At 43.4% G+C, this 21,607-nt stretch overlaps 1 protein-coding gene across 1 annotated transcript in view; it reads left to right on the forward strand.

Moving 5' to 3' along the window:
- Positions 1 to 2: 2 nt before the first annotated feature.
- Positions 3 to 21,607, forward strand: part of LOC145423549 (uncharacterized) — a 37,300-nt gene continuing 15,695 nt past the window's right edge. The window contains exons 1-8 of the mRNA XM_080296190.1: positions 3 to 99; positions 7,965 to 8,404; positions 8,544 to 10,176; positions 11,977 to 12,234; positions 12,485 to 12,919; positions 13,335 to 13,531; positions 19,549 to 19,613; positions 19,709 to 20,174. Coding sequence (XP_080152316.1) covers positions 8,014 to 8,404; positions 8,544 to 10,176; positions 11,977 to 12,234; positions 12,485 to 12,919; positions 13,335 to 13,531; positions 19,549 to 19,613; positions 19,709 to 20,174 — 3,445 coding nt within the window. The 5' untranslated portion in view covers positions 3 to 99; positions 7,965 to 8,013. The remainder of the gene's footprint in view (positions 100 to 7,964; positions 8,405 to 8,543; positions 10,177 to 11,976; positions 12,235 to 12,484; positions 12,920 to 13,334; positions 13,532 to 19,548; positions 19,614 to 19,708; positions 20,175 to 21,607) is intronic.

A 21,607-nucleotide genomic window follows, 5' to 3' on the forward strand; every position in this document is an offset into this window, starting at 1 on the left:
GGACACCAGCAGGACCTACACAGCTGAGGAGGAACTACAGGAAGTGTTTCTTTATGAATAAAAGTAGCTTCAGCTCGGAGACTCTGCTTCGCTGCTCAGGTATGTTTTCTCTTTAGTTTTAAAGATGTTTTGCGGTCAGACTCCCGCCGTTACTTCGAGTGTGTGTTTCATAACATCGTCACATTCAGTTATTTTCGCTTTAAACTTGATCCACGCGTAAACTCTCCGCATGTGTTCAGGATATGATAGGATACGCTGAGGTTAAATAAGGTGTTCCTGCAGACACGGGAACCATAAACTGAGCTGTAAACGTTTAAAGAGAGACACAAGTGTTACGACTCTAACTTGTATGTACGGCAAACGTTTTTTGGTTTTTTGTAAAATATATAGGTCATATCTATATGGCTGCCTTTATTACGGCGATGCGTCGGCCATACCGGGCTACTCAGGGGAAGGATTATTGTACATTACAGCAGACAGTGTAACACAGAAATGTATAATGTTAATAACAACAATCAACAAATACATCCATAAACCATTCTAACAGTACTGCAGGGTCTCTGACAGACACAGCTGTTCGTGTTTTTCCCGTCACGGTTACAGGAAGTGACCAAATCAAAGGCCAGGGATGTTTTTGACTTCAAACTTTGTGCAGAAGAGTTTAAGTAGTGAAGTAATACGATTTAAAAGCAATAATTAGAAACTACAGACATTACAAAACAGTAAAGAAAGTTTATGTTGTTTAATGTTTTTTGTGAAATCCCGGAGATCAACCAGTAATCATTCAGCTGTTATCCCAGAGTGTTTTTAATAGTGGAGAAATAAAACAGATTGTCACGCCCGAAACGAGGGAGTGGACACAACTCAAAAGCACTTAAAATAAGATGGCTAAAAACATTTATATTTTGGGTAAGGTTAGAGATTTATTAGACTACAAGGCGATGCATACTTTATACTTTTTCCTGTATCTTAGTTACTGTGTAGAAATTTGGGGGGATACATATGTAAATACCATAAAACCTCCATATTTATTACAGAAGAAAGTGACACAAAGGATTCATATTCACGTTAAATACAGAGGACAAACGAATCATTTGTTCATAAAATTGAAACTATTGAAAGATTTAGTGAAATTACAGACAAAATAAGGCTAAAAATAATATATTAGCCCTCAAGTTACAAATATCATTTTCAATTTGTTTAGGAGGTGAGGACAGAAGGAAATATCATTTTTAGCATCAGTTGGCAGGACTACACAAATGAGTCCAACGGTTATAAGATTGTGGAACTGCTCATTATAATTGTAAGAGTTGTACAAACATGCGCTGTTTTAAAATGTGCTATGTTTAAAATGATAAATCAATATGATGAATTTGAAAGAAATGTGAGTTAACTGGGGGTCATTCTCTTCTCCTTGCTATTATGCGGTGGGGTATATTGCTGCTTATATTCTTGTTGTGTGCTTTGTGCTACGAACTGTAGACAAACGTTAATGTGTTCCTTGGTTGATGGTGCCCACTTGTAATATCATTTGGAGTGCAGATAGGGGACACGGTTTAATAAGAATATTTTCTTCTTCCTGCTCCTGTTCACTCAGGGGTGCAGTGTGATATTAAGGGAAATCACAGTTTGTGTGTGTATGAAGGGAAACTGTTGAACCAAGTGTGAAATAAATAACTCTCAGATCTCAAAGTTTATTACAGGAAGTCAGGTGTGACAAAAGAGAGTAATGAAAACAAGACTTTTAGTGAAAGACAAACTAAAGACGAGAGCCTAAAAACCAGTTCTGAGGGATGTTCTTTTACAAGGAGTCACATCACTTTGCATGAAACAAAATGAATCACTAGAAATGATCTACAAGCTATGAGATGCTGTCGAAGCACTAAAGGAACCGGTATGAACAGTACTGTGAGAAAAACGCTATAAACTATGAAACAGTACTATGAGTAAACATTTCAGTGAGCCACCATAGTGGCAGGAGTCCCCACATGTGCTAGGGTGAGGGCTAAGAGTCACAAAGGGGAGGGGGGGGGGGGGGTCATCAAGGACGAGGAATGGGGAACCAGGCACGGGGTAACATCCAGCAGGAACCTTGAAGCTATTGGCAAGTGCAGTTATGAGCTGGAGACCTCAGAGTCACTGTGACAGGGACGTGTTGAAAGCAGGCTAGACGTGGTTTCAGTGAACCTGCAGCAGATTGCAGCAGCCTTACTTGACGCGGGTGGAGGTGAAGCTTAGAGCAGAAGGTTGTCCGGGAGAGGCGAGCTGGGCAAATCCTACAATAGATGTGTAGCAGGCAGAGAAACAAACAAACATTTACACCATATTCAAAGAAAGCTGGAAACTTGTTGCATTAAGAAATTAGAAAAACATCTGGATCCTTAGAAGGGAAATATAATGATGTCATGGGTGGCTCAAGACTTTTGCACTGTGCGGTGTAACCAATGCTAATTTCTGTGGCTTATTTTACATGATGAGTTAGTGACTGTAATAAACATTAAAATCTACTTGTTTAATACACAATTGTAATATTATTTTTTCTTAACATGACATGAGAACCACAGATGATTTCTTCTTCCTATTCAAAATAATCTATGAATATTTAAAGTAGTAATTTTCAGTCTGCTCTAAAGCTCACAGATATGATGATTACCTGCTCTCCTCCCTCTGGTCTGTGCCCCTCACTGACACGATGGACTGAACACTAAGCAATAAACATTTAGTAAAAAACAATAAGAGGAAATGATGAAACATGCAGATCAGCTGAGAGTCTTTTCAGCTGTGGAAGTTAAACAACAGTGAGGGTCTTCTTGTGTTTTTCCAGATGTTTCTAATCAGACAATTTGTCAGGGGCTGGGTGTGTGACCCAGCTGTTTGAGTTTATTTTGTATTTTCTGATTTCTTATGTTATATTGGAAATATATTAAGTTCTTGTGCCGTTATTTAGTCAGGGTTTTGTTGTTGTAGCAGCCATAACTAAATGTGTTAAATTTTGATGATCACTGGGTTTTCATTTGTTTGGTTGCTATGGTGATGTGTAACGGGAGTCACGTGGGTGCTAGTGGTGAAATTAAGAGGGCGTGGTCAGTCTGTCATTCTGTGAGAGGAGGGCTGGAGCCGCAGTTTTTGTTGACCGCTGCACAAGTTTCCCCTTGTTGCATCAGAGCCTGTGATGTTTAAGAGTCTGAATCAGGAGCCGATGACATTACTCTGTAAACTCTCAAAGCACTTTAATAAACAAGCAAGCAATTCCACCTCTCGCATTATTGCGTAAAGTTGACAGCGCGTCAGGCAAATAGGCAGACTCCATCCCCGACCTCTAGCAACTGTGGAAGTCGCTACAGTTGTGTTTAGTTTAGGTCTCATCTACAGGGCTCTACACTAACTTTTTGCCATGATTGCACTGGTGCGCCTAAGAAAACCAGCACAAAAGTTAGGCGCACCCACATTTTTCAACCGCATTGCTTAAGTGCGTGAGCGCGCTTGTATTCAAAAGGTTTCTCCATGTACCCAAAAGTTGATTCTGTTCATCTGGAGGTAGCATTTTCAGTGGGAGCAACATTTCATCACATTGATCAATGGTCTTTGATCAATGGTCATGACAATTTGCATATTAATGATGAAGAAACTGATCTCCCAGCCCATTGTTCCTTCAGTGGGCTGGTTTCAGTCAATATGCAAATGTACTGTTTATAAGATTGAAACCTGCAGTCAGCTGAGACTGAAGAAGTCACCTGGATGATGATGAAACGTTTCTCCCACAAAACGCTACGTCCAGATGAACAGAATCAACTTTTGGAGATTTACTTTCCTGGATGATTGAGAATGCTTTAAGACATTTCTCCATTTAACAATATGCTAGAGGGTGTGGGGAGTGATAGCCCCTCCAATGAGGGCATGAAGCAGAGAGATCCAGGCAGACATCCAGAGGCCCCTCAGAGTGTGAGAGCCCAAAGAGGGGCAGCCATCTGCTGTGATTGGTTGGGGTAAGAGAAGGAAGACAGGATAAAGACATGCTGTGGAAGAGAGACAGAGAGCTAAGCTAAGCTAGCGAAACAGTAAATACACAGTAAGTGAATACTTTGGCTATAAATCAGGTAGTGAGTACACAGAGAGTGTGCTTCGGATGAAGCACGCGAAGATTATACTATGAAAAAAATGTATCTAAAAGTTTTTAATTAAATTGCTAAGCAGATAAGCTACTCAGAAACACCACTGTGGTTCAGCAGGAACAGGAAGTGATACTCTCACGCAGAGCGAGCGAACACCAAGTGACAGCGCCACCAAGAGAGTGGTGGCGCTGTCACTTGCAAAATAATAAAGAAAAAAAAACATTTAAAGAAGACAAGAAAATAAAATCAAAAACCAGAATGCTGAAAAAACTAAAAGTCAAAGACTGAGGATAAATTATAAACACACTTAAATTCAAATTTTTTTATTTGTCACATACACAGTCATACACAGTACGATATGTAGTGAAATGCTTGGACAACTGCTCGTGACCTAAAGAAAACAAAAAAGGAAAAGGCTATGAATAAGATAGGAAATAAATATGAAAAATTAAAAGGGTAAATTTAACTAGGAAGGAATAAAATATAAATTAAGGTTAAACATGAAATAACTGTACAACACACTGGGAAAGAATAAGATAAAATATATAAATTAAATTGAAAAAAAAATAAAATAACTGTAAAACAAAATACACAATACACAATATAGAACTATATAAGAATGTATGAACAAAATACACAAGAAGTATAAATAAATATATACACAATAACAGCAGCAGTGATTTAAGTGATGAAGTGAAAACAAAGTCCAGAATGTCCAGTGTGTGTGTAAGAACCATATGTGTGGGTCAGTACTGTGTGGTGGTGTGATTGAGAGACCGTATCGCCTGCGGGAAGAAGCTCCTCCTCAGTCTCTCTGTGTTGGTCTTCAGGGAGCGGAATCGCTTTCCTGACCTCAGCAGAGAGAACAGTCTGTTGTTGGGATGGCTGAGGTCCTTCACCATCTTCCTGGCCTTGGTCCAGCACCGCCTGCTGTAGATTGAGTGCAGGTCAGGGAGCTCGGAGCGGATGGTGCGCTCAGCTGATCGCACAACCCTCTGTAGAGCTCGTCTGTCCTGCATGGTGCTGTTCCCGAACCAGGTTAAGATGTTTCCCGCCAGGATGCTCTCTATGGTGCATGAGTAAAAGTTCCTGAGCACCTTGGAGGGCAGTTGGAAGTCTCTCAAGCGTCTGAGGTGGTAGAGACGCTGACGGGCCTTTTTCACCACGGTGTTGATGTGACAGGACCATGACAGGTCCTGCGTGATGTGAACTCCGAGGTATTTGAAGCTGTCCACTCTCTCCACTGGGCACTCGTTGATGACGGGGGTCTGGTAGTTCCTCTCCTGCTTAGTGCTGAAGTCCACTATCAGCTCCTTTGTCTTACTGACGTTTAGAAGGAGGTTGTTCCTCTGGCACCAGTTTTCCAGATTCCTAATCTCCTTCAGGTAGGCCGTCTCGTTGTTATCAGAGATCAGGCCCACCACGACGGTGTCGTCAGCAAACTTGATGATGGTGGTGGAGCTGGTAGTGGCCACACAGTCATATGTGTACAAAGAGTACAGCAGGGGGCTCAGAACACACCCCTGGGGGGCTCCAGTGCTGAGAGTGGTGGAGGCTGAGACATGTCCGCCCATCCTTACTGCCTGTGGTCTGCCAGTTAGGAAGTTGGAGATCCACTGACACATAGATGAGCTGAGTCCCAGATGCTCCAGCTTGGTGGTGAGTGTGGAGGGAATTATGATGTTAAATGCAGAGCTGTAGTCTATGAAGAGCATTTTAACATAATCCCCCTTCTAGTGTCCAAGTGAGTGAGTGATGTGTGGAGGAGATGAGAGATGGCATCGTCTGTGGAACGATTTGGACGGTAAGCGAACTGTAGTGGGTCCAGTGTGTCTGGTAGTGAAGAAATGATGAAGTCTCTGACCAGGCGTTCAAAGCACTTCATCACTACTGAGGTGAGGGCTACAGGGCGATAGTCATTGAGAGAAGCAGGGTGGGGTTTCTTCGGGACAGGGACAATGATGGACTCTTTCAAGCATGTGGGGATCACCGACTGAGATAAAGAGATGTTGAATATCTCAGTGAACACAGGAGCTAGCTGGTATGCGCAGTCTCTTAGGATACGACCTGGGATGCCGTCTGGTCCTGCTGCTTTCCTGGTGTTCACTCTCTTGAAGGCTCTCCTTACTTCATGCTCGGAGATGACGAGCACGTTTCCGGTGCTGGCAGTATCTTCCTGTCTGCAGCCGTTAGCGCCGCTAACACTAGCATTGTTGGAGTCCTTAGCTGCAGCCTCGAAGCGAGCATAGAAAGTGTTCAGCTTGTCTGCCAGAGTCACGGCCGCGTTCGTCATACCGGTCGTTGGTGCTTTATAGTCCGTTATTGTCCTTAGTCCCCGCCACAGGCTCCTAGAGTCACTCTGTTGGAGTTGTGACTCTAGTTTCCTCCCGTAGCGCTGCTTCGCCTCTTTCACCGCCCTCTGCACGTTATATGACGCGGCTTTGTACGGGTCCATGTCCCCCGTCGTGAGTCCCGTGTTGTAGGCAGCGGTGCGGGATCTCAGAGCGTCGCGGATGGTTTTATCCACCCACGGCTTCTGGTTGGGAAACGTTTTGATAGTCATTGTCTCCACGGTATCATCCGCTAGTTTCCGGATGAATCCCACAACCGCTTCCGTAAACACGTTGACGTCATCATCGGAGCTGTTTCTGAACACGCCCCAGTCTGCGTCATCGAGTGCGTCCTGTAACGCGGCCACTGATTGATCCGTCCAGCGCGCGACCTTCCTCTGAACCGGAACTTCCTGTTTCAGCCTTCGTTTGTATTTTGGCATGAGGAAGATGGCGGCGTGATCAGATTTGCCAAACGGAGGGCGGGATTGTGCCTTGTAGCCGTCCTTGACCGTAGTGTAGCAGTGGTCCAGTGTCCTTTCACCTCTGGTGGGGCAGGTGATGTGTTGATAAAAGTTCGGCGCTGCGCGTTTGAGGTTGGCGCTATTAAAGTCCCCCGTCACAATAAGCGCAGCGTCCCGGTGTTGTGTCTGGTGCTGTGTGAGTGCCTCATGCAGCTCGCATAAGGCGGTGACCGTGTCCGCTTGTGGTGGAATATAAACGGCACTTATAATGACCGATGTAAATTCCCGAGGTAGATAAAAAGGGCGACACATGATGGACAGTAGTTCCAGATTTGGTGTGCAGGAGCGTGTGAGAGGAACAACGTTCGCACTGTTGCACCAGTTGTTGTTCACCATTAAACACACGCCGCCTCCCCTTGACTTCCCCGAGTCCCGTGTCCTGTCCATGCGGTGAACCGAGAAGAACTCGGCCGGCTGGATGGCGTGGTCCGGCACCGCTGGGTTCAGCCATGTCTCGGTGAAGCAGAGGAGATTGCAGTCCCGAATGTCTCTCTGGAACTTTATCCTGGCCCTGAGGTCGTCAAGCTTGTTCTCCAGTGACTGGACGTTGGCGAGCAGGATGCTAGGCAGAGGTGTGCGGTGTGCACGAGCTCTCAGCCTGTTCCTGACGCCGGCTCGCTTCCCTCTAGGCCGCCGCTTCCCTTTGTTCTCCCTCAAGATCTCACTCGGCCAGCTCGGATCCGGAGTTAAAAACTTCGAAATGTGAGTACATTGTATACCAATAGAAACAAGAGTGTCACGGTCATACCTAATGTACCCAATGGTGATGATTTTGCCGATTTAGAAACGCTGAAAACTAACTTAAAAAGCAAAGACAAAGAAAAAGTGGTCGGAGCAGTCGTGACGGCAGCCGACCTCACCGGCGCCATCTTGATGTTTCACATCAATTTAAAACAAAGCCTAGCAATGCTAGGAACAGGAGCAACATCAAAATTATATATTAGTCTGAATCTTTGAAATGAATTACATTTTGTTTAAATCCACATTTTTTTCAACAGAAACCCAGGAAATAAAGGAAACATGGCTTGTACATGAAATAAAGGAAACATGGCTTGTACATCTCAGTCCGCTGTGGAGTACGTCAGGAGGGCCAAGCCCAAACTGGTGGGAACATTAAAGGGGCTCAATGGGATTGTAGAGCATCTCTACCAGAAAGAAGTTTTCTCAGAGGAAGAAGTCAGTAAAATAAAGACAGCGGGTGACGACTTTGACAAAACCAGAGAGATTGTGAACCGTGTCATAAAAAAGGGGGAAGCAGCCTGCTATGAGTTTCTCAGGATTATTGACATAACAAGAAAGAGAAGAACAGAAAGGCCGCCATCTTTTCTGGAAATTACAGCATCAGATTCCTCTTCACGAGACAAATTTAACCTGAACTATTGGATCAGCTGCTTTTCCTTCAAGGATGACACCAACATGGATGTAACAGATTTACAAGGTATTTTTAAACAAACTGAAGTCTGTGGCAAGATTTCTCGTGATCACACTCTTTTATAATGCAGTGTTGTTCAGTGACACATGAGTTAAATCCCTAAATCAATTTTTAATAAATTTCTCCTACACCTCTTTTCTTTCAGGCCCTAAACCGTGTCACAGATACCAGCAAAAGTTGAAATTTAAAGCTCAGAAGATTTCAGAAAGATCATGGATCCAAAGTAAAGCAGTCCTGTTCAACAAGGAGACGTCTTTGTCCTACACTTCACTTGTGTTAGACACACCAGGACAGGCTTCAGCATCCAAAATAAAAAAGTCAAAGATCAAGAAAAGCAGGAAGGTTCGCACTAAAAAACTCAAGGCCTACATACCCGAGGACAAACATGGAACCTCTCCCAGTGAACTGCTGAAAACATATGAAAGAAAAATACTTTTGGTAGGAAAACCTGGAACTGGGAAAACAGCTGTGGTCCATCAGATGTTGAAACTGTGGTCAGAGAAAGATAACAAGGATCTAGATTACATGTTCTACTTTGATATGAGAGAAACACCCAACATCACAGAGGTCCATAAACTGGAGGATCTTCTCTTCAGTGTGTTCTGTGAACCAGATGAAGGCAACGATGAGGTCTTAGTGGACATAAAGAATAATGCTGACAGTGTTACCATCATTTTTGATGGAGTACCAAATGTTCCCTCTACATCAACTCAGTCTGCAGTGCTGGAGCTCATACAGAAGACCCTTCTACCTGAAGCAAAGATCATCATCACCTGCAGACCAGAGGTGGAGTCAGCAGACTTCCTGTTGGATTGGGACTGTCTCAGAGTGGAAGTGAAAGGCTTCAGTGAGCAGGGCATCAGAGAGTACTTATCCAAGAATCTGAGTGAGAACCACCTCAACAAAGTCTTGTGTAACCTGGAGTTATTCTCTCTTTGCCACGTCCCCATGTACGCCCTGATGGTGGTCGCCTGCTTTAGCTTTGAGGGCTCAGATTTCTCTCCACATCCCTGCACAGTTACTGAAATATACCTCAATATCCTCCATTTCTGCAATCAGAGGAATGTTTCCAAGACACCTGAAAATGAAAGCACTAAATGGGATGCAATACTGTCTTTATCTCAGGCAGCTTTTTGTGCAACAGAAGGGAAAAATGTGAGCCTAACATCACTGCCCAAGCTAGACAGCTGTGCTAATTTGGTCATTTTGAGCAGGAATGTAATTCAAATCAGCCCAACTGTAAGGAAACCCTTGTGTGCCTTTCTCCACTACACGGTTCAGGAGTTTTTTGCAGCTCTGTGGGTCTTAAAGGATCCAGAGAAGACCAGATGTGTTCTACAGCAGTGTCTGGTTCAGGGCAGCAAACACATGAAACACTTGGTCCCTTTCCTGTGTGGACTGTTGAATGAGAAGAACACTGATTTGTTAGAAGGTCTCCTTCCTCCTCAGCAGCTCAGAGACACGTCTGGCTGGTTCTTCAAACACTTGGTGACCACCTTTGTAGGTTGTAGTGACAGTGAAGACTGTGAAATGGACTTAATGTTCTTATGTCAATGCCTCTATGAGTCTCAGTCACCTGATGCCTGCCTCTGCCTCCTGGATAAACTGGACTACTGTATTGATGCGAGTGGAGAGACTCTTGATCCTCAGCAGTGTTGTGTTCTGGCCTATGTAATCAGCCAGAGTCAGGAGAGGAAAATAGAGCTGAACCTGGAGGATACAACAGCATCAAAACAGGGAATGAGGCCTTTGCTGGGATGCCTCAGCAAACTTCAAAGGTAAGTGAGAACATTTAGATCTGAAGTTAAAGGGTTCTGTACATCTGTTTTTAATGTTTTAAATGTAAAGCATTCAGTGATTTAGAGCAGTATGTGTTTTTCTTAAAGTGAAAAATGAAAACATAGTAGTGAGAATGATTTGTTTCAGCTTTGTTTCATCATGTTTCCAGTGAGTTGTAGACAGCAGAAAGTTTGTACGTAGTCTTTAGGTATTTGGTAACATTATTCTTTAGTCTTGATGCATACATAATAATCCAGGTGAGGGGATCCCAGAAAGCTAACTAACTTTTACCTGGACGTTTGTCATTTGAATGAGAGATTTTATTACTTATTTAAGACATTTTCAGTCTCAGCTGAAGCACATTTAACTTGTAAACTAGCACCACTGCATCACACTGACCCATGGTCTCATAATTATTGTGAAGTTAATTTCATGATCAGAGGCCATGAGCAGTGCTAAAGACAACCCAAAGTAAGGTTAGAGTAACAGACCTATCTGCCAGATTAATGCTGTGTTCATTTGTAGCTGTTACTCCTGAGTTATCAGGCAGACACGTATAGCTTTTATTCTCCAATGAGAAACATACTGCCTTTGTTACCTTGTGTTCAGTTAAAATCCACTAAGTCAAAATGTCTCACCCTCTAGTTCACATATAAACATAAATATAAGGATTTCCTTTACAAAAATGTGTTTAGATAAATTTTCATGTTGTTAGTCTGCTAGTTCAATACAGTTTTCTCATTAATGTACAATCAATTATAAATATTAGCTCGTCTCCTGAACACAACAAACAAGCTGACAGTGAGTCAAAACCTTTAAGATTTAAGAGAAGTATCTTTGTTTTTTAGTTTCTAACCAAACAGCAAGACCCAAACACGTCAGCAATGATCAGTCCATTAACCTCCTAACACCCAAACTCTTTCATGCATTTTACATTTCTTTTTGCTCTTGTGACTTTATAGTAGAACACTATACAGTCACAATTGAGTAATGATGTACAAAACTCTTTATTTGGTGTCTGAACACAGCAGCATTTTTCCTGAGTACAAAAACAAAAGGAGAAACAACAATTGTGCCCCTTTGAGCCACGTGGTTCATTTGAAAGAGCAAAACTTAGTATTGTTGTCTAGTAGGCAACCAAATTGTGATGTCCCCATATGTGGACGCCACATCCTAGGAGGTTAAAGTTGTCCTTATAACCAGAGACAAAAACTGCTACAAGAGGTAAATTTGTATTAAACCCAGATTCTTTTGTCCCCATGATAGAACAGAGAAAATCTGACTCATAGTGGTCAAAACATTTTATATTTCTTTTTATTCAATCATCTTCCAGAAGAGAGAGCCCTGCACAGCCCCAAAAGCCAGCTGCAGGATCTCTAACATTTGAAGCTCCACATGTGTCTTATATGGTGTTATTTCTGTAGACAGAATGATTCTTACATCCTGTTCAAACTGCGGTGACTCTGCTGACTATATCTGTTCGTATTTTGAATGTACATTTTACACTTGTTTAAGATTTACTTTCTAAACCTTGAAGGCTGCAAACTCACATCAGCTCACCCGTCTCTGGTTTATATCGTATGCAGAGTCAATCCTCTTAAGCCTCTGGCAGCTTTGCACAAATTAGGAGTTTTGCATGAAAAAGGCGAACATGGTTCTTCAGTTTCAGCATGAATCTACACAAATAGACTATAATAATATAATAATAATAATAAATAATCATATATAATATAATAATAGTTCTCAGCAGCTGATTACATGTGAACTAATGAAGTTCTCTACCAACCTTCCAACTGTAGGAGTGACTCCTTGTCACGCCAGCTGTGGACCATTTCTCTTCTGACTGATGGGGACGTGGATTACGTGAGTTTACTTGACTTCACTGAGAATCAGCTGCACCTCCCAGTCAACAGTGAAACACAACTGTATGACGGAGCTGTGAGAGTCCTGCAGAAGAGGAAGAGGAAGGTGAAAGTCTGCCTTCACTGTGATCACAGAGTCTGTCAAAGTGCGAGCTCGTTCCTCTTACACCATTTACCCCACATCCACTCACTCAGGTATGCTCTTTGGTTTTACTTATTAAACACTCAATGTTTTCATGTGATCTTCAATTGTGGTTTAAAATCCAGTCGAGTTACTTTATAGAAATAATTGAACCAACTGTAGTACTGACCTTATGGATTTAATGTACTTTTAATGCTGGAGATATTTATCTGAGACATATCTAGGACGGTATCAGTGCTGCTTGTTTCTGTTTGTTGTGCTCAGATCAAATCATCACATCGTGTTTCCTTTTCTTTCTTCCAGTTTCTGTCAGTCATCAGGAAATCTCTCAGATCAAACTGAGTTGTTGGTGAATCTCTTCATTGTAGCAGCAGATAGACAACAGAGGACAGGAGAGAAGATCCTCAACATGCTATCATCAGTCTGCTCTTATCAGACATTCCCTCTTCATTCTCATTACAATGACAAATATCAGAGTGACTTCCTGTTGGATCTGTGCTCCCATGTGAAGGACTGTGAGACTGAAACAGGTCTGAGTGTCCTTCCATCATTACAGCCAGTTTTCCAGTCAGCTCCTGCAGTCTGGTCCATAGACCTCTCAGAGAGAAAGACCTCCATCCTCCTGGAGCTGCTGAAACTCCAACCAGAGAAGAAACAAGTGGAGCTGACAGGCTGCTCACATGAAGAGAGTGAAGTGAGGAGTTTGCTGCAGTGTCTGCCTTTTATCTCACAGCTCAGGTAAGTCAGATTGTATTCAGAAGCTTAGTGAAGAGTTTTGATGGAGAACATGCGTTCACCACATGCAGTATACACATAGTATATAGTTACTTTACAAAGAAAGCAGAAAACAACTTTTTCTATTCATTTAATCTTAAAGTAAAGTTTTTACCGTCTCTTCTTGATTTAAAGAAGCTTCTAAAAGTGGAATTTTGACAAATTTCTAAAATATTTGTGTTTTCTTGTTTTTATGAGGATTAATAAATTAGTTATGTGCTGCAACTGAGATGATATGTTTCCCTCGTTTATGTTATATTTAACATGGAGCGTCATTATGTACAGGAAACATGGACCAGATGGTCCATCAGCAGTGTGTGGCTGTTTTTATGCAGCTCACATCAAATCATCTCTAAATGTTTCCTTCTTATTGTTGCAGAGTTGATGCTGAGACATCAGATGAAGACCGAACGAGGATCTTTGTGAGTCTGTTCTGTGCAGCAGCAGAGAGAGAGCAGCAGACAGCAGAGAAGATCCTGGAGCTGTTAGCATCAGTGTGCACATACAAAAACAGTCCTCTTAAAGAGAAATGGTGTGACTTCCTCCTGGACCTGTACTCTTATGAGACTAAAACAGGTCTGAGTGTCCTTCCATCATTACAGCCAGTTTTCCAGTCAGCTCCTGCAGTCTGGTCCATAGACCTCTCAGAGAGAAAGACCTCCATCCTCCTGGAGCTGCTGAAACTCCAACCAGAGAAGAAACAAGTGGAGCTGAGAGGCTGCTCACATGAAGAGAGTGAAGTGAGGAGTTTGCTGCAGTGTCTGCCTTTTATCTCACAGCTCAGGTAAACGACACGCTCTTCACACAATAAAGTCTGTCTGTCTAACAATAAATGAGTGCTGAAAATAATTCATGAAAATATTTTAGCTCTATTTGACAATTTAGTTGCTGCTTGATTGAAGCCAGTTTATAGAAATGAGTCCACAAATTTGTAACGTTTACCTTCAACAGTTTTTTAACATGTGACAGTTTGTCTGTGAGAATAAAACTGCACTTAGTGACATTTACAGCATCACTAAGACCTCCTGGGAAAAAAGCTTCATTACAAATATTAATAAAAGTTGTACTGTTAAGGTATTTATGTGTTTCTGATGGGCTTTAAAACAAAACAGCATCAAGCAGCTGTCACTGCAGAGGGAAACAGTTTGAGTCATCCAGGATGTTCAGCTTCAGCCTGCATTTGGGGCCTCTCTTCTCCACATCCACACAACGACCATTCATACGTTATTTCTGTCTTCTTCCACACAAAGTAGACCCACTGATTTCACCTCCATTAATAAGAAATATTGTTACATTAACAGGTGACACAGAGCTATAAACAATATGTAACTATAACAACACAGGCAACACTGTTGCTGCATCAAAGGAGACTAAGCGATGCTGGTAGCAATCATTAACATGTGAATGAGTGAATGTGTGTGAGCGCTCTGTGCTGCAGTTTATTTGTAAGCTGACAGCTGTGACACTTTGACCTCGATCCACTTAAACATGAAAGGTTACTCGCTGCATTCAGCTCTGACACACAATCTGGTGAAGGAGTTTGTGACGTTCATGTTATCATGAGCTCCAGCTCAGAGCAGACTGGACATAAAAGACTCAGAGAAAATGTGTCACTTACAGCTGATTTAAATCTGACACTGAACATAACCTGATCTACACCAGGCTGTGTTCAGCATCTGTTACCATGGTGATATAGCCAGGTACAGAGAGCTAGTCTGGTGAAACTAAACACTGACAGGAGGCTCAACGTGGCCACTAACATGTGAATCTTTGTGTTTAAGACTTTTCTGAACCAGAAAATATTAATTGAGTCTAATTTTCAAAGTAAACAAATCTTAATCTAAATGAATTAACTGTAAAATGTGTTAAGATTCAATATTGAGGAAGGGTACAAGAGGTGATCGAAGAATAACCACACCAATCCGGCCGGGTGAAGTCAAACGAAGATTTTAATTCACATGTGGGAAGACAACTCTGTACGCAGACAGGAAGTAGTCTTCGACTTAATCAAAGCATGAACAGATATTTTATAGCATCAGGGTTTATTTACTGACGCCCCTTCATACGTCACAGATACATTTTATACATAGATCAGATCAACATCATCATTGACTTTTCACCTAGAAAATCATCTTCTATTTTCATGGCTAGCCCTTCCTGTCTACCTTTCAGTTCTTGTCTTGTTCCTCTTTCTTGCCGAGACACCAAGAAACGGTTCCTCTTTTACCAAGACAATTTTGCAGTTACAGCCAAACATAACTAACCTCTCCTCTAAATAAATCTAATTTAAAGTGTGTGTGTGTGTGTGTGTGTGTTGACCTCACATGCTCTTTGTGTCATCTCTTCACCTACTGTCTGTGTCTCGTCCTCAAATGCTCTTTCTCAATTCACCTGTTGCACTTCTGACCTTTTACCAGACCAGAAGCTCACTGAGACTATGTGTATGTCTTCTACTAAATAAATGTTTTAATCAAGAACCTCTACTAAAACCTTAATATAAAATGATCTGATATATAAGTGTTTTGTAAGCATGTATTGCAATTCCTTCTCTGGCTCCAAGTCACTTGCACAATAGATTGTCCGAACATCGCGCCGAACAAAGCTTCCGACCCCCAATTAATTGACCGAGCTCCAACTCTTTAATAAGCACAGATATGCATTGTGTATAAAATAGTCATAGCTGCTTAAGGCCTTCTTAAAGCTATCTGTTACATTGTTAAAGCCTCGTCTTAGCCTGCGGCTCAAAATAACTTCCTGGTTTCACTTCTGCATACAACTTCCTGTCAGCCTGCAACTCAGTCTTTCTGAAAGAGACACTGTTTAAACCTTGGAATGCAATATCCATGCTGCAGATTATATTATTAATGCAATGACAATTATTTGACAATAGCAGTAAAATAATTTCCCTCCTCGACACTCCCCCTTTTGACCTCTGGAACACCAGAGGTCACAATACATTGTGTCCTCACGCAGACCCTTCTCTGGTGGTCTCGAACCTCGAGATCTCCAGGATCCTCGCCCCTCCTGTGGTCGCCGAGATCGATCTTCTGCAAAGGAAACAAAACACCTTTCCTGCATCTCCCTAACTTATCCTATCTGGGACTCTTTAATCAAAAGCCTGATCCTAATTATCTTCTTAACTTATTGACTTGTATTTATGTATACTCTTCAACATCACTCATCACTTTAAAATTCTTTTAAGCGCTGGTTTCACGTCCAGTTGCTCGCTCTACTTTCCCTTATCTGATCATCAACATCCTGTGCACAAGTTGTCGCTGCTGCAAGTTAATCTACTCCAAAAGAAAACAACCACTTTAATCAATTAAGTTTAAGCATATAAGCAATTACTCCTGTATACATTACATCATAGCTAAATGCTGCCTTGAAACAACTCCTATGTGTTAACACTAACTTCATTTTAAAACCTCACATTTTCTATGTTATCACCTGTTTTGGTATAACCTTTTTATTTCATTTTGCTCCCTTAATGTAACAATACCTTCTAATTCTAATGTATCAGACTTAACCAAAATATATGCTGTCCTACCTCTTTGGTCCTTCTTTAAGTTCCGTTAAAAGCTAAATGAATTTAGGGCCTTTTGCCTGGAATCAATACTGTCATGTGTGTTTCTTAACTCTGTGTCTGTAAGCGTGTGCAATCCTTCATGAACTCATATTATCCTCACAGTAGATTGGCTAATCATAGCGCTAGCCAAAGGCTCATGACCCTCCAGAGACAAATTTGAGCCACAACTCCTTTAAAAGCACAAAATGCAATATGTATAAAATAGTTATAACTGCACCTGAAATACAAAGTTAACATCATCATAAACATCTTATGGTCATCAAAGCAATGGGCAGGGCTGCGACCCAATTTAGCCCTGTCTGCGCACAAATTTTAGCCAACTTGCTTTTCAAATTTAGGTTCATCCTCTCTACCTCTTGCAAATCTTTATTCTTGAAGTGAGCACCATTGTCTGATCTAATTCTCTTGGGAAACCCATGCCTTGGAATGTAATGATTGGTTAAGCACTTAATCACACTTTTCGCATCTTCACATTTGGTCGCCCATGCTTCGGGCCATCCAGTCAGAACATCCACACACACCAACAAATACCTCACCCCACCTGGGCCTGTATCAATCATGTCGGTATAATCAATCACGACCTCTTCTCCTGACCTTCCTGGCATGAGAACCTTACCAGCTTCAGGTTTTACTGCTGGCTTTGGGTTGTGTGCCCCACAAATTAGGCACGTTCTGGCCTTTTCCAGTATCATCCTTCTCAAATCAGGATGCCACCATCGGCACAAATTTCTCTCCATCTGTTCCACTCCCACGTGACCAAGCCCGTGAGCCTCATTCACCTTTTGTTCCGCCATTTTGGCCGTTAAAGCGGGACGCCCATCTGGCCCCCTCCACAAACCGCCATCTTGCCAGGCTCCTTTGTTTTCCCACACCCCCTTTTCCTCTGGGGATGTCTCCTCCTGAGCCTGTCTAACTTCTTCCATGCTGTTAGTGCTAACCTCCTCTTCTGGGGTTACCTGCACCAGTTGTCTCTGTCCTTTGTAGCCCGCTGCTTCCTTTGCGGCTTCATCAGCTTTCTGATTTCCTCTTGCCACCATACTGTCTGCTTGTGAGTGGCCTTTGCATTTTATAATACTTACCTCGTCTGGGTCCTCCAGGGCCTTTTTGTGACAGATGGGTGCATTAGTGGCCGTCCTGAACCCGGCTCTCTTCCACTGAGCCAGTTCCACATGAGCTGCTCCAAACGCATATGCTGAGTCAGTGTAGATGTTCACTCTCATGTTTTTAGCCAACCTCAGGGCTCGAGTTAGGGCTATCACTTCAGCTCTCTGGGCCGACTGTTGTCCCTCGATTTTTCCTTCAACCTGGGCTTTCTTAATACAGTCATGTGGTTCTCCTGACCCCATTAGGTCTGCCATATTTATTCCTTCATGTGTGAATATCAAATTTGGCGCCTCTAAAATTTTGCTCAACCTTTGTTGCGTCAGTGGAGTCATTGTGAATGCCTGTGAGTTCACATAGGCCACTACACTGTGTGTAGTAAGCACTTTCAGTGGGTGTTCCCTCACTATATGTGCTGTTTTCTGAATTATCTTTACTACTCCTGCTGCGTGTTGTGTGCATGTGGGATGCCTTACTTCTGTTGAATTTAATCTTATGCTAACATACATAAGTACATCCCTACCTCCCCCTTTTTCTGAAACAACACACCATTCACAACTCCCTTTGTTTCTGAAACATCAAGATAAAATGCCTCATCATAGTTAGGTGTGGCCAGATCTGTGGCTCTTGACAAATCCTGTTTTAGTGAAATGAACGCTGTCTCTGTGTCCGGCGTCCAAGGCAATTCAGCCTTCAGATTTCGAACACCAACTTTCTTGATCAGGTCCCTTAAAGGGGCCGTTTTACCCGCATAGTTCGGAATGAACTGCCTACTGTAACCTGTCAAGCCAAGAAAGGAAAGCAACTCCTTCACAGTTCTTGGTTTTGGATGTGTCAGAATTTGGTCTCTGTGTGTGTTCATTAACCCCACTGATCTGTGTGCAATCACCCGGCCCAGGAATGTTACCTCTGGCCGGACCAACTGCAGTTTTTCTTTGCTCACTTTGAAGCCACACTCCGCCAATCTGTTCAACACCACAAGCGATGCTGCCGTACAGGCCGCTGCTGACGGGGCTGCAATAAGAAGATCATCAACATACTGTATTAATTTACAGCCCCCTGGCAGTTGACATGGGGACAATGCCTCTTTCAACACCTGATTAAAAATTCCTGGTGAGAGTGCAAAGCCTTGTGGTAGGCGTGTGTACCTAAATTTGCGGCCTCTGTATGTAAATGAGAAAGTGTCTCTGAGTGACTCGTGCAGTGGGAGACAAAAGAATGCATTCGCTAGGTCAATACATGTGAACCACTTTTGGTCTTCAGTTTTGTGCTTCTATTATGGTCTGTTAAATGGTATGTCAGACTTCAGCCGGAACAGGACAGGCGAACAGTTAGCTAGACCTACATCTGTGGGCCCTGCGGACCACAAAGTACCAGGCAATTTTGAGAGCTCAGCTACTGCATCAGGATGATCCATTCTTTCCCTGCCATGTATTCTGGAGATTTCTTTATGTTCTAAGATCACTGCATCGTTGGACAAACAAGTTATGCGATATATTTTACATTTTGGTGCATACCAGACGTTTGGAATTTGGGTGCTTTGCCAGCGTGCGTTGTCCAGCGCCCGCTTGACCATTGGTCCCAGATCTCTTGGCCCATGACCCTCGTGGACCGCCAATGTAATGTGAGGGGCTGAATCCTCTCCCACATTGTACCAAGGCAGTTGTTCATCAGTAAATTTCACAGCCGCGGCCACACCTTCTGGTCCAACATAAATGTTATGTGTTTGCACATTCCACGTCTGTCCCTCAAGATCAGACTGGAACTGTTCCCGATAGATATCATTATCTTCCCTATCATAAAAGAGTGTAACGTGGAAAGGATCTCGCGGGGGGGAATAGACGGCCAGGCTCATTACCCAGGGTTTCCACAGCTGATAATGTCTCAAAATGCCTTCTTCCACTAGCCTCCCCCAGTAGATTTCGACAGTGGGTTGTTCAGAGTTCTGGACTAGATATTGAGTCTTTGAAGGTGATCCCAGTTTCACAAGCAGGTCCCTGCCCATGAGATTTTCCAGGCACCTGTCAGGACACCACATATTGGTGCTTCAAAGTCTGTTTTCCCAGCTGTGTCAATGCTGGATCATCATCATTGACAGCATAGGTTCTACCGTCCCCACGCTGTTCAGTTTCTCCGGGCTCCATCAGTATTGCTCCCCCTCCCAGCCCCAGTCGGCTACTGGGTACTGGGGGCTGGTGCTGCATTCGGGTTTGGAGCTTGATGTGCTCCCCTGTAAGCAACTCTTTGTCTTGGGCCTCCTCGTGCCTGGGGTTGATAGCCTCGCCTCTGATAATTTCGCTGCGATTCAGGGCATTCTCGGGACCAGTGTCCTTCTGCTCCACAGCTGTAACAGCCAGTCCAAGACACACTGCCAGGATTCCCCGGATTCCGAGCCCTTTGTCCTCCCCTCACGGATCCACCACGCCCTCTCTGCGGTCCACCGGTCCCCCAATTCCCTACGGGTTGACGCTGCCTTGGTGCATTGGCGGGCCAACGGTCATCAGGGTAGAGACCCGGATCCTGATCTGGCCAGTCAGGCACAGGATCGGGCTGAGGCCTTGCCACCATTATTTTCCTTGCGCTCTCTTTATCCTCTTTCTTTCTGTCTCCTGCTTTGTTTTTTGCTTCTGCCAGCTGCAACTTGACCAGCCACGCCTGGGCTTCCTCCAACTCTTTCTTTTGTTTGTTTGCCAAATCCTGTTCCTGCTGAAGTCTGTGGGTCACATGTCTGTCCCACTGCACCGAGTCTGCAACGGCAAAATCTGGGTTCTTTTCCAAGTCAACTGCAACCTGGTTGGGCAGCCCTGCCAGCACTGCCGAACGAAACCACGCTCTACTTTCACCCTCCTTCCCCGGATGTATTCCTGTTCCTAACAACCATTGTTCCTTTGCTTTAGCTAAACACTCTCTGGGTGTGTTTTTGGGATCCCAAATAATTTTTGGAATGGCTCCAGAGTTAGGAGTTGGGTCCTTCTCCCGAACTGCATCTGCTAAGTCACTCTGCACCTCATGATATTTCAGGTCATTTGCATATCTGGTTGTTTGAGCTATCTGCTCTACATCTGCTAACCCACCACCCAGCATACAACGTCCGGCCAAAGCGCGAAAGTCGCCCAGCGCTAATTCTTCTCCTTCCCAATGTTCTCCCTTGGTTATTGGTGGAAGTTGTTTAACCAATGCTTCCAAATCTCTCACCTTATAGGCGCGATAAACTGGTTCGTTCTTTGGACCTGCTATCAGAGGCAGACTTAAACCAGGGTCAGGAGCTCCTTGTTCAAAACTCACTTTTCTACTCTTCCTCGACTTTCCTTTTCCCTTTGAGCTCCTAAATATGGGCTGTCTCTGTGCTTGGTCTCTCTTCACACTTCTTTTCCTCAAAATTAGGCTTGTACTTGGTTGAGGTTCAGCTCCTCCATCTTCGTCCTCCTCATCGTCTTCTTCTTCTGATGACGTCGCACGGCCTTCATTCTCCTCTTCTGGCCCTCCCTGCATTACTCTCTGCTTTATAACCTCCAATGCCGTTAATGCCTCTATGGACGCACGTAGGGCCTCATGCATTTGTCCATACACTTCTCCTTCAGTTTTTAACACCAAGCTCAGAGGTATTTTATCACCCAGCCCTTTCTGTTGGGATATAATAGGTTTACTTACCTCAACCTCCATCGCTTGGCACTCTTTCTCTGCTGATTTTAATACTCCAGGGGAAGCCAAGCGAACAACTTTCTTACGCTGTTCGAGCTGATCCTTCAGAGGTTTGCATCCCCTTTTCCTACTAGGTGTCGCACCCGAGCTGTCAGCCATTCTCTGAAACACAGACTTACCTCTTCCAATGGCGTTGGTCGACTCCACCTTCTTGGTCTAGGTCACCCAGACACGCTTAACTTTCGGTTTCAATCTTCGTCTCGCTGTTCTCGCAACCACTGGCTCCTCTTCCCCTGCTCGGTGATACACAAAGTTTAACCCAG

The sequence above is a fragment of the Astatotilapia calliptera genome, chromosome 3 (assembly GCF_964374335.1).
Source record: "Astatotilapia calliptera chromosome 3, fAstCal68.1, whole genome shotgun sequence".
NCBI classification, from domain to species: domain Eukaryota; kingdom Metazoa; phylum Chordata; class Actinopteri; order Cichliformes; family Cichlidae; genus Astatotilapia; species Astatotilapia calliptera.